The sequence below is a fragment of the Sciurus vulgaris genome (assembly GCF_902686455.1).
Source record: "Sciurus vulgaris genome assembly, chromosome: 5".
Taxonomy (NCBI): Eukaryota; Metazoa; Chordata; class Mammalia; order Rodentia; family Sciuridae; genus Sciurus; species Sciurus vulgaris.
The window spans coordinates 162,714,272-162,733,172 of NC_136465.1; the positions used below are offsets into that span (position 1 = coordinate 162,714,272).

Genomic DNA, 18,901 nt, shown 5'->3' on the forward strand with positions numbered 1-18,901 from the left:
GGTGTATAGTTTGTCTCCAGCCCCTTCCCCTCTCATCACCCCCTCTGCTTACTGACTGCCACCAGCTGAGCAGCCTTCCTCCACCAAGCCCTTCCACCATGATGTCTTGCCTCACCAGAGGCTCAGAAACAATAGTGCTAAGTGACCATGGACAGAAACCTCTGAAACCATGAACTGAAATAAATCTGTCTTTCTTTAAGCTGATTTTTCTCAGGCATTTTATCACAGCAATGGAAAACTGACTCTCACATGGCATGGTTATTATAAGTATAATCCTTTTCTCTTCCCTGGAGCACTAACTGGTTTGGAAACATGTTACAGAGAGGGAAGCTTAGGAAACTGAGAACTTGAGACTTCTATTGGATATTCTACCACTGGGTAGAGATGAGTTGATGTGGGATAATGTGGTAAGAAAATTTGGAATCATGATTTGAGTTCCAAGCAACATTAACATGCCTACAAGTAACTCATCTACTGGACTAAATCAAGAACACTTATTTGTCCATGTTAAAATAAACATTTAAATATACATTTAATATTTGCCATCCTTACCTTTCCGCCTTGACAGTGACTAGAAAATGTCATTTCTAGTCTCTAACTACAAAATGAACACCTTTGCCCCAGGCACCTTGGGAAATGTGTGTATAGTTTGATCGAGAAATGAGAATGATGAATCCCGCCATTTGCTGAAGGGTCCTAGCTGTAGACCCAGCACCTTCGTCAGGGTTTTCTGATCCTGGCCAGGCTGGCAAGTTGAGATTTGAGAGCTAAGTGCAGGGACCAGGGAAGCAAGAGAAGAATTCCTTAATCAGTGAATTCCCACTTCACACTGCGTCCAGGAATGAGTGCCCATGGCCACGTCTCTTTCCCATCTGTCTTTATGGTTGACCTGCAATGTGCTTTGGGGCCTAATGTTTGGCCACCTGTGAAAATAAAAGCTTAAAACAAGTTGTATGTCTAGCATCAACTATGTCAGAGGGAAAATAAAAATATGTAAATGAAATGGTGGAAGAAATACACCAAACTCTAATTTAATGTTACTTGTAAGTAGTGGGGCGATGGGTAACTGTAACTGTTTTATTCTTCTACACTATTTGGGTTTTTGAAGTCTTCTACAATGAGTCTGAATTTCTCTTATAATTTGGAAATAAGACAAAATAATATTAAAAATCCATCTTAAGTCATCCTGTGGAAGTGGCAGGAGAGTCACGCATTGAGCTGTGTGAACACACCTACATAATATGCCACGCAGACTTTCTACAAGAGAGGGTTGCAACCATGGTATTTTTCAGATTTATGTTCTTATTAGCCTGCAAGGAGCCCTGTTAGGCAGATTTCAGGGAGTTTTGCTCTCTCAGTTATCAGTGGTCAGAGAGATCTCCGGCCTTGAAGTCCAGCCTCTTGAGGAGTTGGGTTTGCATCTTTTGGCTATCAGGTGACCCCCTAGAGTCTCTGTGGCCATCCACAGGAAATGCTTTCTAAATTAAGCTGCTGTTGGTGACGACGGATCACCCTCTCTCGATTTAGACTAATAGCAGCAATTTCGGTAGCACTGCATGTAATTTATTTATAATCACCCTGTCTCAATTAAGCTAATAGCAGCAATTTTGGTTGCACTGCATGTAACCAAGTATGTTTTGACAGGAAAAATGGATTATTAGTGAGGGAAAGGTGGCAATGAGGAGGGGAACCAGGGGAAAACAGAGAGAATCTGACGGGATGCAAAATCATAATATTGCCTGAAGTCTTCATATGGTCCCTTTCCTAAATTTCAGAATTTTTGTTATTTGAAGGAATGACTTTGGTGGGGTGATATTGGTGGGTAACTATATAAAAAATTCTTCAGAGGATTCGTCTAGATTGAGCTATTTAGTTCATTTTTCTTGATATTATAACTGAGGTTAAACTCCAGAAATGCCATCTTTAGTTAAGTGAGGACTTGGAATCAGAACTCATTCACTGATCAGAGCCTGGCCTCTAGTGTTGGTTGGTTTACCTCAGAGAGCCTTGGTTTCCTTATCAATAAAATGGGATTGTTAATCATAGGCACCTCACAGGGTCATGGGGGCTGGATCAGGTAATGGAGGTAGGGCATCAGGTAAAATCCTGAGCACAGAGTAGGCACTCAAACTATGATACATTTGGGACAGGATGATGGAAATTCCAAACGCGGAGGTGGGCTGCTCGGCACGTACAAAGGGGATTCTCTGGGATGGGCTGTAGAGTCCCACTTCCCACCATGGAAATGACACCAGCAGAATTCTCACCTGTCTATTTGCATTTCATCTAGGCCAGTAATGAGAGGCTTCTCACCTTTCCTAAGTCCCATGCCACCTGGGAAGAATGTTACCCAGGGGATAAGGGTTTCAAACTGGTATTTACCAAATGCCTGTCATTCCCACCCAGTAGACACTGGCCAGAGGAGACCTACAAACCAATAGGAGGGGGAAACGCTGGCCGCGCCGCTGCCCTTGCTCACTCTGGGTTGCAGACCCTGGTCACTACTGATAAGATCGAGAAGCCTGTTCTGGAAAGGATTTGGGTACCTGGTTGGTCCGGCCAGTGGCCTGGGAGTCACTGCTCCACTTTCCCCGACTCTCTTCCTTGGTGTCCAGGAATCAGTTTCCGCCTCTTCTGCCTTCCAAACGTCCCTGCCACCGTCTTACGTCATCGTCATGGCTGCTCCTTCATTGAGGCCACTTTCCCTTCCTGCCAGGACTTCTGTGTCTGCTCTCCAAGTGATCTTTCACTGACCCTCCAAGTGGCTTCTCCAGGGCCCACTTGCCCCCTACACTCTAGCCCAAGGGTCCCCCTCCTTAAGAACCTTGAGTGGCTTCTTGTTGCTTTACAAATAAAGTCCAAAGTCCTTTGCCTAGTCCACCAGGCTTTATGTGGTCTGGCCCCATCTATGTCCCCAACCCGATGCTGAGTCACTGCTGCCCTCCTCTGGGCTCCCAGTGGCCGTGGTCTTAACTCAATTCCTTAGACCTGCCACTCTTCCCTACATGAAGGTCTTCACACATGCTCTTGCCTCTGACTCGGATCTCCCCATCTTGATTTTCAGTCCCTCCTTTAGAGACCTTCTTCGATTTCCCAAAGTCGATTGGCTTCCCTCCGCAACATCTGCGTCTCTCCTGGGATTATCATGCTTGTTAATTGAACCAAACCCAGGACTTGTTTGTCTTCCTTACCACTTAATTGTCAGTGCAGAGCACACTTAAAATACTCCTGAATTGTAACTATTTTTTAATTTATCTTTTAATTTTTTACAGACTTCACTGTAACGATCAAGACAAGAATTTCGCAAAACTTAGTGATTTTGAAAAACAAAATTACCGTGTGTCCTTTCAACGTCCTCTTAGATCCTTCTTCCAGGCTCACTGTATGCTCTAGGAAAACATATTTACTACTTATCTTAAGACTCTTCAGAGTAGATGCAGACCTTTAGACAGAAAGTGGCAAAATATTTATTTTAGGGTCAAGTTGCAAATGATCTCTGTCCAGGAGAAAAAATTCATGCTGGTGACCGTGGCTTTGTTGCCCAGTGGACATTAGTCATCTGTGTGTCCCTCCTTGTGATCTGATCCAGTGTTCTGTTTCACGTTGACTATATATGCCTGGGTGTCTCATATCCTTCTTCCTACCATCTCTGTCACCTTGGCGGTTCCTCGTTAACGAGTCAAACAGATCATCCGCAGGTGTTCACCATGTGCTCGTAGTTAGGTTGTTTTTAACGGTGGAAATTGCGCCCTGAGAGAACGTCTCCTAAGAGTGTGACAGCCCGTGGCAACCCAGATGGATGACGGATCCTTAGGACAGACTGTGAGAGCCGCAGGTGGAGAAGGGTAGAGGGTGAAAGAAAGGAAAGGAGGACGTACCCCGTCCTCGGGGAATCTGCTGGGGAACAGGGAAACTCCAGACCTACACGCTGACAGATGAAAGGTAGCTGGAGGGACTTGAATGGAGAGGTGGGACTGCACATGGAAGCATGGTGAGGGGGCCGGTGTTTCTCCACCGACTGCCCCTCAAGTGCCATCTTCATAGAACTGAAGCACAGGCACCAAGTAAGCTGGGTCTGCGGTTCAGATCTGAGTGGCAGAGGCTGATGCTCCCCAAGATCTGTCCTGCCTCCTTCATTCAGAGTGCATTGCTAGGTACTTGACCCAGTCTCCTCTGCCACTGGTACTGGCCCCGTGGCTGAGTTCTACACGGTGGAATTCAAGTGGAAGGATGTGAGCTGTCTCCTGCATGGCCCATAAGAACCTCCCAGGACCGATTCTCACTCCCTCTTTTTCCAGGTGCTGGAAGAAGAGCAAGGGCTCTGGGGAGTTGGAGAGGGTACGGCCATGAGGGTTGGTCTCTGCAGCCTCATGTAACTTCTCCACTGAGCTACAATGTGCATGCCTTTTTATTGGGTTAGGCTGTGGCGATTGGGGGTTATTTGATAGGAAGTTAGTGTTAGAGGGCTCAACTCAGTTCTCCGTCTTTCTAGAAGGTCTTCCTAAACTTTCCAGTCCATGGCGCCTGTAGAACTATCAGCACACACTGACTTCTTAAACCAGGTCCGAGTTGTTATTTAACTAATCATCACCCAAACCACGTTCCATGGAATGGGTTTTCAAGGTACTGTTGCTAAGTATTCCATGGAAAGGGGTTTCCATGATTAAGCACATAGGAAGAAACATGAGGATGAATGGGTTTCATTTTTGGAGAATACCGCATTTCTCCATCTGATCATGGGATTTTGTCACAGACTACAGTTTCGGAAATACATATAAGACCCTTTCGCTGGTGTGTGTACACCTTATGGCTCCTATGAGGTGACAGCTGTGAGGAAAGGAGGAGGGAGTTTACTTTGACCTGATGCTCTGTGCTTAAATGTGAAACACACTAGGGTAATGACCATCCCTGAGACACATGCAGTTCTTCCTACAGCAATCGGGGGCAAAGCTTAGACCTGGGAAGAGATAAGAGGAAGCTTAGGCAGGGGGATGGAGAAGCTAGGCCTCAGAAGATGGGTTGAGGTTTGCCAACAGGGAAAGAACAGGTGGAACAATAAGGAAAAGCATCTCAGGGAAAGAGCCCAACATGGCCAGTTTGGGCAATGGAAATTAAATGAGACTTGGATTTTGCCCACCACGTTTACAGTAGCTATGCCAAGCCAGGCACAGTGGTGCACGCCTGTAATCCCAGCAACTAGGGAGGCTGAGGCAGGAGGATTGCAAGTTTGAGGCTCAGTCTCAGCAACTTAGTGAGACCCTAAGCAACTTAGCAAGACCCTATCCCAAAATTAAAATAAATAAATAAATAAATAAATAAGGGCTGAGGATGTGACTCAGTGGCTAAGCATCCCTGGGTTCAATCCCCAGTAACAAACAAACAAACAAACAAAATACAGTGGCTATCTCAATTCCCTCTGGCATCACGGTGACACACCGTGGCCCTCTGCTTCACACCTGGAAGCTGCTGGAGGGCAGGGGTCATGTTTATCAGTCACTTCAACCTCCTTTCATTTACCTGGCCTGGAACACAGTTCACATCCACTGGAGGCCCCAGGGCCCTTCCCAACTGAGATTTCTCATCAGACGATGGGAAACACATCCCTCCCAGGCTGGTGACGGACATTTAAATTAAAAAACGCCTGCCACGCCTTCAGCACCATGCCTGGCACGCAGCCTGCACTCAGGAAATGTGAGCTATTAATATCATTAGCTTAATTAGTGTTTGTGGAAGGAAGAAGGGAAGGAGGAAAGGGGCAAGGAGAGAGGCTGATGGCAAAGGGAGGCAGGGAAGCAGGAGGCACAAGGACAGGAAGAGTGAAGGACAGCCACCGGCTCAATCTCCCCCTTAGCTGAAGCCAGAAGGCAGCTGTCTCTCTTCCAGTAACAACCCTTCCTTTTCCTCATTTCTCAAAGTGACTATTTTGGAGGCCCTGATGTTAGATATTGGGTCAAAAATTAAGGCCCCTTGCCAAAGGCAGGCGGTCAGGGACGGGGGATCATGCTGGCTGTAAGGGCACAGAGCAGAACAGAGGGTCCTTTGGAGAACAGCCCCTTCTCTGCAGGCCGGTGTCTGCTCGCAGTTCACACGTTGAGGCCAGGCCTGTGGGGCCTGGAGGGTTGCGGAGAAGCACCCTGGAGGGTTTGCTCTGTGCTTGGCCCCAGTTCCCAGGACTTGATGAGAAATCCAAGGAACAGAGAGAGCCTGGCGCCTCCTCTTCGGGGGACTGTGTACCTGATAAGTTGTGTGTTTATGATAAAATTCATGACACTGAAAGGCCAGAGAGCTTGCGCTGGCACAGAAAAAAGGATTCCAGACTATTAAGGTCAGTCCATCTGCCTCTGAGAGGACATGGAGACTCAGGGAAGGAAATGTCCCTCTCGCTGGACTGGCTTCCTCTCCTACTACCCCAAATGACCAGGGAGCGAGGCCAGCAAGAAGACTATAGGGACACAGGAAGACAGACACAAACACCCCAGAGTGAAAACTCCTGATGGACTGGCTTCAAGTGGAACAGATCCCTTTCCTGAGAGGAGATCTCTGGAGATGCTGGAGTCCCGGATGGAGGCCATGGAAGAAGATGTCAGAACCTTGCCTGGGGTGGTCTTGGCCACCCTGGGCTCTAGAATTGTGTGCATTCAACGTGGGTAGATGGATCGGGGTGTCCAAATCCCTCCAGATTCACCTCTGGTTCTTGGACAGATAAACTAATTAAGTAGTAAAGATTAGGAGCCTGAAATACAGTTTCTGCCCTCTGTTAAGGCTAATTTAGTTTAACTTCACAGCTAAGATTCAAAGAAGCCACTGGAAGTTCACCTGAAGATGAACACACAGGACCTTCACTTCATGGTTAGTCAAACAGGGAAGACTGGAAACTTCCTCAAGACTCACTGTCGGGTGCTGCTTAGCACTGCATTAGTACACATATATATTCATATATACTTCTATTAACATATTTGTACTAATTATAATAATTAATAAATTAGGTTCTTATATAAATATACTTATCATAGTTCTATGTAATATAGTGTTATGTATTAACATATCTATTAATGCAATGCCATAATCCTCAGGGGCACAGGAAGGACACTCAAATATAAATATTGATTATTTTAGGAGCGTGTGATAATAGGTGATTTTTTTTTTTTCCTCTTTGGAAGTCTGGGGAATAGGAGGCAATTCATCCTTATTTTTGTTTTCAAATACTTTCTCATTTAAAAAAAAAAAAATCACACACAGAATAGTAGGAAGAGAAAAATAGAAACAACTGAGCTACAGGTGATCTTTCTGTTCTCCCTAATGCTTTCCTGTATTTTCAATCCACTACAAGGGGCTTACGATTTGAACTAGAGCAAGCGTCAATCATTCATATTCGAAAAGGCCAGACTGCCCCCCAAAGAGTCCCTCCCCTTAGTGTCTGTGCTGGTCCTGGCTTTCTGCCCCCAGCCAGGTCTTTGTCTCCAGGTGCTGTGAGTCCAAGCAGTGGCAGCTTGGTGGGGACCCTTTGGTGGGGACCCTTTGGCGGGGACCCTGCAGAGGGCCTTTGCCCTCATCAGGCCTCCACACGTCAGGGAAATGGAGGCCTCTGCGTTGTTTGCTGAGAAGAGCCTTTGGGAAGAGCCGGCTCCTCCTGGATGGTCAGGACCCACAGGTCCTGAGCAGAAAACATTCCCCATGGGAGGCAGATGCTCGCTGGCAGGGAGCCACGTCAAGCCCTCCTGCTTGTAAACAGCTTCCGCATCATTGAAGACCAGGGAGCCATGTGCCTGGCTATGAGTGGAGGGTGGTCCACGCCCAGGGTGCCCTTCTCGCTCAGGGAGGCCCTCAGAGGCCTCCCAGAGCCACAGCCAGGACTTGCCCAGAGGAGAGGGAAGCAGAAGCGTCCCCAGCCCGGTCCTCTACTCAGAACGCTTTACAGGAGCCGTGGCTGACCACAGGCAGAGGCCCAGTCGGGTTCTTCATTCTGGTACATCAGATCTTTGAAAATGGGAGCCCCGCCTGAGCCGGGCTTCAGCTTCGGTCCTCACTCCTGACGCCCCGACGGCCAGGCCGCACCGCGGCAGACAGAGTCTTCACACACACCATCCTCTTCACCATCGTGCCTCCCCACCCCTCCTCTGACCAGCATCTGGGGCTCCGCTGCTAAGGTCCAGGTCCAAGGTCACCACCCCCACCACCCCCTGCAGCTGGCAGAGTCATTAGTAGACTGCAGTCCCGCAGCACAAATGTGCAAGCGCAGAAATAGAGATAACGCATGCGCGTTTGTGTAGACATAGCACGGAGAGACAGCTTCCAGACAGGGATTCACGGCTGCTTCAAGCGTGACCACGATAACGAAGGTGACGTGAAGACTAACAAGTTAGCTGCTGCTTCCACAAACTTGGTGTAAGAGGGAACTCAGTAAATATTTGTTGGAGAAATGAACAAACACATGGCTACAAATGAGGATGGGGGAGGAGGAGGGGGGGATGAAAGAATTCCATCCAGAGCATCCCAAGGGCCATGGACTCACCGGGTGATCTGCATCCAGTTCGGCACCATAGCTCAGAATCTGATTGGCAAATCTGTCAAGCTCTTGGATGGTCCTTGGGAACCAGGGCACTGCAACACAGAAAGGGCAAAGTCCTGAGTCCTGATGGGCAGGATGCAGCCAAAGGCCTTGCTGAGTCAGAAGCAAAGACTCAATCCCGTGGGTCAAGTTATGGTGGCAGCAAGAAGGGATCCGCATAACCCCTGAACTCCTATAACTGAAAAGTTCACTTTCAGTTTTCTTAGAAAATAATTTTGAAGTATATCCCAAGCATATTCTTTTTTCTGGGGATTTTTCTCATCTGTCTCAAACTCATCTCCCTCCCACCCATCATGTTAGTTGTCTTCCATGGTTATTTTGGCATCTGATGTAGTCCCAAACAATAAATACCAGAACCATTCTATTATAAACAAGGATGAGCTCATGAGACCCCACTCTTCCCACCCTGTGTCTTCCCAGACATGCTGGAAAAATCTTTCTAATCCAAAAGCCAGTTAGAAAGTCATCACTGAAGCAGAGTGAATTTGTTCTGGTAGTATGGGATTTGGAAGAGCCCTGCACTACCTAAAACCTGTGGACTTGCTTTTGAAGACCCATCGTAGGGAGGAGAAAGATCTGAGTCATGTGGCCTTCCAGACCCTGCAGGATAAGGTCCTGCAGAGAGAGGGACCCAGGGAAAAGAAGAGGTGATGTCACCCAAATCCCTGGGGCTTCCAGGAAAGCAGACACACTGAGAAGGAATTACCCCAGAAATGAACAGAGACTAGGAAAATTGGGACTGTAAGTTCCACGAGGGCAGGAACCACGAGTGTTTTGTAGTTCTAGGAAGAAGAAAGGAACAGAGGAACTGAAGAATGAGCTCTAGCTATGTTAACCTGTGAGGCATTGACGGCAGTAACCACAGCCACAGTGAATCCTGGTCTGGTTGCTGTTTCTGAAGAATCTCCAGAATAAGGAAGGTATTATAACCTCTATCGTGCAGGTGAGAAACCGAGTCTCTGAAAGTCTGAATAACTGGTTTAAAATCTCATAAGGAGTAAGAAAGCAGGAGATCCAGAACACATGGCGGGGGCCGGGGGCACCTTGAAGGGATCCAGAGCAACCAGGTTTAGGGGGATGAAACTGAATGGCCATCAGCCCAGGTCTGGCTTGGAAGCCACGCGTCATCAGCCTCATTCTTTGAGTCCCAAGGAGAACGGCAGAAAGAAGAGCAAATATTTTTGAAACCTCACCGTGGGTCAGGCACTGTGCTTACTTGGCATTTTTGGTGGAGCATCGGTTTTAATCTGAGGTTTGCTTGAGAAGTAAATGAGAAAGTAAGGCAGTGGGTGCAGCCCTGTGTCCCTGTCCGGCACTTAAGTTTTGATTGTGACCAGCTGAGGAGGGGCAGGAAAGGACGCGCGTGCCATCTAGCGGCCAGTCTGGGGAAGTGCTTTCCATGATCTGAACGGGAACTGCAGGACAATCAACGGGTTTCTACCGAATACCTGATGGTGTTCAGCTTAGAGTCTCTTTCCTGGAGATCTGATCTGCTTAAGCTCTCTCTCGCCCATGTCAACAGTAAAAACTAACACTGACTTCTGTTCTAAATTACTCATAGCTCGGTATAACAGATGAGAAAACAGAGGCACAGAGATGTCCTAACTTTAATTATGCAGGTGAGAGAAGGGAGAAGGGGTGAGGGAGGTTAATCAGTAACCAGCCTCTAGCTTTTACAGAACAAAAGACCATTTTATATTCTTGAAAGTATGTTAAAATCTTAGATTTTTTTGTGAACCTGTGGGTATCACAGCGTCCTGCTTGCAGTCCCAACCAATCCAGAGGCAGTGGTTCCTTCTCTTTGTGGACCATCCTCCTAGCCCAACACCTTTCCTGTTCCTATAATCCCACCTCACTTACCTACAGCCAATATAGCTTCATGTAAACAGCTATGCCTTTCCCAGACTTTCACTATAAAGTTGTCTGGTTCGTTAGATTGAGCAGACATTTTTCCACTTTTGCCTGGCCAGAGGACACTCACCCTGGGAACAATCCTTTCTTCTGGCCAGCATCTGAAATGGCTCAATAAGTCCTTTGATTTCGGAGATCTCTAGGTTTCAGGAATTTGGGGTTGGCACGGCTAACGCAAACACTCATACTTCAAGTAAACAGTGGAGTCAGGAGGCAAAGGCGGGTCCAGCCCATTCTGTGGTCTCTGGTCTTGACCACTGATCCATCCTGCCACTTTTGAGCAGGTGACAGGGCCAGCTGCTTAGGAGGGCTGGCTCTGGAGCCTGACTGCCTGACTGACTCTTTGTAGTTTCTAGAGATTTCCATGCCCCTCAATCTCAGCTCACTTCTAAGATCAACTCCCTATGGTTGGTCAGGACAGAAGCAGATATTGGTGGCAGTAATCGCAGCAGACACTTGTGTAGCATTGGCTCTGTGCCAAGTGCTGTCCAACACCTCGGTCTTCCTGGTGGCACTGTGCAGTAGGAAGTAGTATTCTCCCCAGGGTGCAGATGAGGAAGCCGGGAAACACGGAGGGCAAAACCATTGATAGAGACTTCTCTAGAACTCTGTCATCAAAGGGTGTAGTGAATGGCACTCACCTGGACAAGGAGTCTGCCCCTGTCCCTGCGTGAAGCACCACTGATAACCCCGCTCGTCCGTAACCACTCCCTGATTGTCTCTCTCGACTGAGAATCACCCACAGTTGCGGCAGCTGCCACTAGACACAGGCAAGTCAGCCCTTCTGACCTGGGACCCTGAGACTCACAAAGAAGATTCCTCAAACGTGAATTGAGCACCTACTATGTACCAGGCACTGTGCACTGTAGCCACCCACAGGCGTCTTTCTAACATGGGCTCCAACCTTGAGACACACTCCAGCAAGGGCAGCAAGAACTAAGCAAGGAATCGATGAATGTATTCACCGAGGTCAGGAAGTTCTTGAAAAAGAAAAGAGCCCAGGAAGGAGGTGGAAGTGGTGGGGACACTGGTTTTTTTTTTGTTTTTTTTTTTTTTTTTTAATTTGTTGGGATTTTCCCCATCGTTACTGTAGACTTAGGATGTACAATGTAGTGATTTGATACACATATATACTGTGAATGATTACCATAATCACGTTAATGAACACACCTGTCACTTCTTGTGGTTGCCATTTGTGTGTGTGTGTGTGTGTGTGTGTGTGTGTGTGTGTGTGTATTGAGAACACTAAAGATAGCGCTTGGCAATTTCAGTGTGCAGTGTAGTGTTATTAACCATTGACACTGTGCTGTACATTATACCCCCAGGACTTACTCACCTTATAACTGAAACTTCATTCCCATTGACCAACATGTCTCCATTTCTCCCTCCTCCCAGTCCACCACAACTGCCCTTTTACTATTTGCTTCTAAGAATTTGTCTCTTTTAGATGCCATATATAAATGACATGGTGCACTATCTGTCCTGTGGTAGGATTATTTCACTTAGTGTAATGACCTCTAGGTTCACTAATGTTGTTGCAAGATTTTCTTCTTTATCACTGCTGAGTAGTATTCCATTTTGTACCACATTTTTCTTACCCATTCATCTGTTCCTCCATCAGTGCAGACACTGAGGTTATTCTCATACCCTGGCTTCTGGGAATAAGGCTGCAATGAGAGCATGAAGACAGATGTCTCTCCAAGACGCTGATTTTTTTCCCAGAAGTAGAACAGCTGGACCCCGTGGTGGATCTATTTTTAAGAGGAACCACCGCACTATTTTCCATAATGGCTGTACTAATTGACATTCCCACCAGCAGTGGGCAAGGATCCCTTTCCTCCACCCCCTCGCCAACACTGTTTATCTCTTGTCTTTTTACATCAGTCAAGGGATGCTATTTCAAAGGACATTCTGTGCCTCCAGACCCCAGGGTAAAGATCCTGGTGACATCACCAAAGGGACCCGGAACAGTCAGGGTCTGTCCCTAGTCCTGAGCTGGTTTCTTATTTGTCTCAGGGAGAGCTGGACTAAGAGTCCAAAGGCCTAGTCAACCTGGACTTGAGTCCTTTCTTTACAGTTCCTGTCTTTGGGACAAGGACAAGTTATCAACCTCTTTGTGACTTAGTCTTCTTGTCTGCAAAGTGATGACAATAGTACAACATAATACTTTATAAAACAATACAGAATCCAGCTATCCCACTCCTCGTCGTACACCCAAAAGACTTAAAACTGGCATACCACAGTGACACAGTCACATCAATGTTTATAGCAGCTCAGTCCACAATAGTTAAATTATGGAACCAACCTAGGTGCCCTTCAACAGATGAATGGATAAAGAAAATGTGATATATATGCACAACGGAATATTACTCAGCCTTAAAGAAGAATGAAGAATGAAAGTACGGCATTTGCAGGTAAATGGATGGAACTGGAGGATATTACACTAAGTGAACAAAGCCAATCTCAAAAAACCAAAGGTCAAATGTTTTCTCTGATATGCAGATGCTGATCCATAATCCGGGGTGGGGGGAGGCTAGGGAAGAACGGAAGAATTTAGGACTGGGCAGAGGGAGTGAGAGGAGCAGAGGGGGAGTGGAGGTGGGAAGGATGGCGGAATGAGCCAGACATTACAATCCTACGTACATGTACCATCGCATGAGTGGTGTGATTCTGCACCATGTACAGTCAGAGGAATGAGAAGTTGTGCTCCATTTGTGTACAATGTGTCAAGCAAAATGCATTCTGCTGTAGACCTAATTAGAACAAATAGAAGAAGAAGAAAAACCAATATATAGTTGAGCGAGTGAATATCTATGATGTTTTGAGAATGGTGCCAACACATACATTGCTGTGCAGCTATAAGACACAGGAGATGTGTGTAGTGTGTGTGTGTGTGTGTGTGTGTGTGTGTGAGTGTGTGTGTGTGCGCATGCGCACTTAACGACAAATACTTTCTGAGAAATGCATTCCTAGGTAATTCTGCTGTGAATGATGATCACAGGTGTGCTCACACAAGCTAAGATGGCTACAATGTCACCTGGTGATGTAATTCATAGGCCCCTCAGTGTCTGTGTGATCCGTCCTTGACTGAAACATCATGACGCTGCTCAGGACTGTAGACAGGAACCTAGACCTACATTTTTTGCTCTGTCCCAAGTGTTTCACACCACAGAGACCAGAGTAGAATACCTTCCAGCAAAGTTGGAAAGTGGATCAATGTGTTCTTGCCTAACTGAGCATTCCTCCCCCCAACCCTGCCCGAGAGCCTTTGCTTCTTTATCCATAACATGAATTACAATGATCTTTCCATGTTATTGGGTGAATCAAAGGCATAGCACATGTGACCCATCTTAGCACAGTGACTCACCCACTGGAAGTTCTCAGCGTTAACCGTGAACGTGAGTGACGAGGATTTAGTTATGATCATTAGAGGAGGAGGAAGAGGGAGAGAGGGGGGCATTAGAAGAGAGTCTGATATGACAAAGCTGGTTTGATATTAGTCTTTATGACCCTGGGCCTCGGTTCCCCTCTACTCCCCCTAACAGGGTGCTAGAGTCACTTGCTGCAATCCCTTTGGGGTTTCTTATTCTGAGATCTGTGGGATTCTATGGAGAACTGGTCAGAGGACTCATGAAAATATGCTTCTGTTGCAACCAATGTGTTCACAGTCTTTATTTCCTGGAAGTACAGTCACTGTACTTGTTCAGCCCCCAAATGCATCCCACCTACCATGTCCCTTTTTTCTCTCTGCAAAGAGACAAGGCTGTAACATATTTGCCTGTAGGACTCAGAGCCGTGAGCCTGGTGGTGTCCCCGCTGACCACCAGAGGGCAGCAGAGCCAGCTATTTCCAGCTCTTTGTAACTCTTCTCTTCCAAAGGGAAAATACTAACTGGGTCACGTGGCTTAGTTCAGGTATCTTGCTGAAAAACAACAATGCATAGGAGAACTTGAGAGGGTCACAAGGACTCAAAGTATTCAAGGCAAAGAGACAAAAGATCAAAGCAGTCCACCAAGCCCAAGGCCTTTGAGCTCAGGACCTGGTCACGGAGTGTGTGAGGCAGCACTGCAAGGTCACGGGGTATCCCCCAGAGTCCAGGGGACTTTGGTGGCTTCTGGGCCCCAACATCACTCAGAAAAGGTTCAAATACGGCCAGACTGGAGAAAGGCAAACCCTGGGGGCTCAGGACATAGATCCTGGTTCCAAGACCCAAGGCTACTTTGCAACCCTGAGATTTTGTGCAAATAATCTTTCTTCCCTAGTTTCCCATTTGCAAAATGACCATAGTAGGATGTCCTTCAGAGACCGCTCACTTCCTGGCTGTGGAAAGCATGAAGGGCAAGCCGTTCGAGGACCCCAGAGCTAAAGGCAGGAAGCAGGCCAAGGATCCCAGACAGACTCAGCACCAAGTCCAGTTGTACTGACAATGAATATCATGCAAGAAGCATGAGTGCCCAGGGAGCCAGCAGGTCTGAGCTCACCATTCCTGGGACTCTGGCTTTTCCTCTGTGAAGTGCAAGAGGGAATGGATCCCTCACCTGCCTGCTTGTTCAGTATGGGAAGCAACCAACCCACAGTAGGTTGATGTGGGTTGTCAGTCATTCTTTGAACCTCACAAGAAACCCTTGGGATGGTTGTCTGGTTAGTAAAATACAATCAACACGGGCCACTTGTGGCAGAGTCAGAGCCTATAATTGTGTCCCCAAATTCTCTACCAGCTAAAAAGTTGAACTTCTATTTCTCCTCTAAAGTTACTTTTTCTTTTTGAGAGCAAGAGAGAGAAAGAGAGAGAGATTGTTTAGTATACAATAGATCAGAGCTAAGTGGCTTAGTTCCATTGTCTCCTCTGATTCTCCAAGCAATCCTAGAAGATTATTATTATTATTATTATTATTATTATTATTATTATTATTATTTCTATCCACTGAGGGGCCAACTGAGGCATAAAAATGAAATGACTCATTCAAGGTCACTGAGCTGGCTGGGCCAAGATCAGAATTTTACACCTGTGCAGGTCAACCCCAGTCTATGCTGGCTCCTGTCCTCTTACCTGGAGCGAGAAAGGAGGTATTGAGCCAAACAAGACCCCAAAGGGACTTGAAGAAGACCCCTGGGACACCCTCAGCCCTCCCCACCTTCCGTCCTGAGCCTGTGCCACCTACATTCTCCTTCATTTATCCTTTCTCTTCTTCACTGCGGGCTGCAGGTTCCCCATGCACCGGGTCTCACAGAGCTGGGAATAGGGACTGACCCCTGCGACCCAGGCCTCTGTTTTGAAAAGTTCAATCAGATTAGCTCATTAATGACCTAGCCAAATACCCCGGCGGTGGGCTGGCCTGCATGGGCCCCTCCACAGGCCACTGGGCCCCGGTTAATGAATGACTTGGCCGGCTGGTGCAACAGAGGCCCTCTGTGAAGTCAGAGTCACCGGGCAGTGGGGGGCAGATCACTAATAAATATTGATTTGGCTCCAAAGGAAGCAGCCTGCTGGAGAGCTGGCCCTGGACACCCACGTTGTGGTCCCATTAAGTCAGGGTCAACTGCTCAGCCGGGACGCCAAGGGGCGGCTGGTTCAGGAGTGCTTCTGAGCCAAAGGCCCCCACTGGCCTGGCTGGAGCCTGCTTCCTGGCCAATGGGTCAGAGCAGGCCCATTAACTTTACAGCAGTTCAAGGTGCAGGCTGAGTCCAGCCGAACCCCCTCCCGCCACCAGATGTTCACCAGCCCCAGGGCTTAGCCAATGAGGCACCCAGGCTTGCCTCCAGCCTGTCTCAGGGAGAGCAATAAATCCTCCAGTTCTGAGGCCCAAAATAGAAGGGTGCTTCCACCCCCACCATCCAGGCTCCCGGATGTCGCCTACGAGGCAATGGTCTCCAGCCGGCAGACAAGCAATGGCTGCACTGATCCCGTGGCCCTGCAAGGGGAGAATGGGGGACTGCTCACGCCTTGCAGATGAAGATGTTGGAGGGTTTTATTTTTCTCTTTTAAAGAACTTCTACTTTCTTTCCAGAGGAGCAATACCCTTCTGGAAGGTCTTGGCAAGAAGGAAGGAGACAAAAGCTGGGCCAAGCTGGGTACAAGCCGTTACTCTCCAGCACTTGGACAGAGAGCGGTGGTCAGGAATGGCGGGATCAGGGCAAAGCCGCTGTTCCTTCTGTTCTCATGTTAAAATGAAAACCAAAGGACCAGATGGATTAAAGGGACCTGGCCCACCAAGAATGGAAGAATGGAAACATGTCGAATAAATAGGTGGAGTGAAGGAATAGATATGAGTGAAATCATGAATGCATAATGTCCTGCAGGGTTATTTATTCCAGCCACCTACCTACGCTGATACTTACTTCCCCATAGATGTCACATAGCTCATAAAGGCATCTAATGGCAGGTTGGCCACTACATCCCTAAATATCCAGTTCTCACGTGGCACTGAGAGCTGGTGGCCGCCACTTAGAGTCATGATCAACCTGCACTGGGTCCAATAGGATACGTGGAAAGCCTCACTCCACGCGGTCTCACCCCTGCGCCCTGCCCTCCCATCAGCAGAACCAAGAGCAGGCTGGGCACACCTCCCCAGGGGACTCCCAGGCGTGGCAGGCTTCCCTATAGCCGCTGTACATCCTGCAAGAGAGCCGGGACCCACAGGTGACGGTACACACCCACTCTCTCCCTCCGCTCCTGTGTCACGTCCTGGGAAGGCATCTGGATGGCATGCATACACGAACCCAACTGGGCATAAATGTCAGCAGAAGAGAAGAGGTGGCAAAGTCGACTCTGGTTTTTGAAGCGTATTGAGAGAAGAAGAGGATCCCAGCGGGCAGGGTCTTTAAAAGTAAGGGCCATGTCACTTATAAAATGCCAAAGAAAGAGGATGGTGCTGTCCCGTGCCAGAAAAAAATGCCAAGGGGGTGGCAATAAAAAAATAAATGAAAAGGCTATTTCTTTTGGCAATGGGTGTGGTCAGAATGATAGAAAAGAAAGGAAGAGGAAAAGGAGGAAGGAGAAGAGGGCGGAAGGAGCAAGGAAATGGGAAGAAGAAGGGTAGAGGGAGGAAACGTGCGCGGGCAGCTGGCCTTCCACCTCTTACACCCGCCCCTGCTGTCCCCGATAGGTCCCACAGCCAGGGGAGACACCAGCACAGGAAGAAATACCTGGCAATGGGTGACCCTCTGCAGGTCCCCACGAATCCCACACATGCAGGTGTCTCTCTGGTTGCTAGGTCAGACTGGCCCCCGTGAGGGGGACATGGCCACTGGCTCCCTGTGTGTTACTGGCCTGGTAGGTGTCCACATCCACAGAGCTGGTGTTGACAGATGGACAGTTATTGGTGGTGGCTACAGGTCACAGAGGTCTCTCCCTTCTAAAGCCTAAGGATGTTGGAGACCGGGGATTTTAGAATATCGGCCATGGCCCCCTTCTCCCTCCCGGGAGAAGTCTGTATTATTACCTTTAAATAAAACCTGCTTAATATGCTTGCCTTGGCTGCTTCTCTAGTGTTCAAACTTCAACATTAGAGGGAACAGAACTCGTCACCGGTAAACAGTGGTATCAGATTTTGGAGGTCCCACCAAGATTTATGCCGAGGTATACAAATTTTAAAGCAGGGAATTTATCAAGCTGCTGTTCTCCAGATTAAACTTGTCTGTAATGAAGCACCCACCCCCAGATGACTTTACAACCTGCTCTTCCCCAACCAGACTTCTACCTTGGACCCCTCGATTGACCCGACTTTTAAATGGGAACTCCAAACTGCTTGCCCCTCGCTGCCCGCTTCCAGCTTCGAAGCAGCCAGAATGGTCAGGGCCCCTTTTTCCTTACAGCAGACATGGCAGAGAGGACCCCCACATTTGGTGCCTGGACAGCAACTGTTTGAGAGGATTTTAGAAGAAAGAATAAAGGGATGATTTTAAAAGTGAATAACAACCATCAGGACAAAAGCCAACAACCTGAATTATTCTGAAGTTTTTTTTTTTTTTATATCTTAAATTTTTAGACAAATTAAATCAATGTTTAATGCTTGTTTGTTCACTGCTATGTAACTTCACTTACCATAAATTATAAAAATTTCAAAAAAAAAAAAAAGTATGTTGGAGACCAAGGGCCTGTTCACCCTAACTAGTTCAACTAGATCCTGCAAATGCACTAATAGCCAGCATGATCCCCTCCTTGACCTACAGAAGTGGCAAAGGGGTCTTAGGTTCATCTTACAGATGAAGAAAAGGCTGATAAGATTACTGGCAATAGGGGTGTCAGTGTGCTAAGTAGAGATCCAAATCCTGAAATCCTGGCTTTCAATTTTATTATTACTATTATTATTATTATTATTATTATTATTATTATGTACTAGGGATGGAACCCAGGGGTACTTGATCACTAAGCCATATTTCCAGTCCTTTTACTTTCTATCTTGATACAGGGTCTCCCAG

At 47.4% G+C, this 18,901-nt stretch overlaps 1 protein-coding gene across 2 annotated transcripts in view; it reads right to left on the reverse strand.

Moving 5' to 3' along the window:
* PAH (phenylalanine hydroxylase) overlaps positions 1-18,901 on the reverse strand; it is a 68,283-nt gene that overhangs the window by 19,550 nt on the left and 29,832 nt on the right. For both annotated transcript variants that reach the window (XR_013763744.1, XM_079139219.1), the window contains exon 4: positions 8,513-8,601. Coding sequence is in view for 1 of the 2 variants with exons in the window: in XM_079139219.1 (XP_078995345.1) it covers positions 8,513-8,601 (89 nt within the window). In the remaining variant the exon portion in view is untranslated. The remainder of the gene's footprint in view (positions 1-8,512; positions 8,602-18,901) is intronic.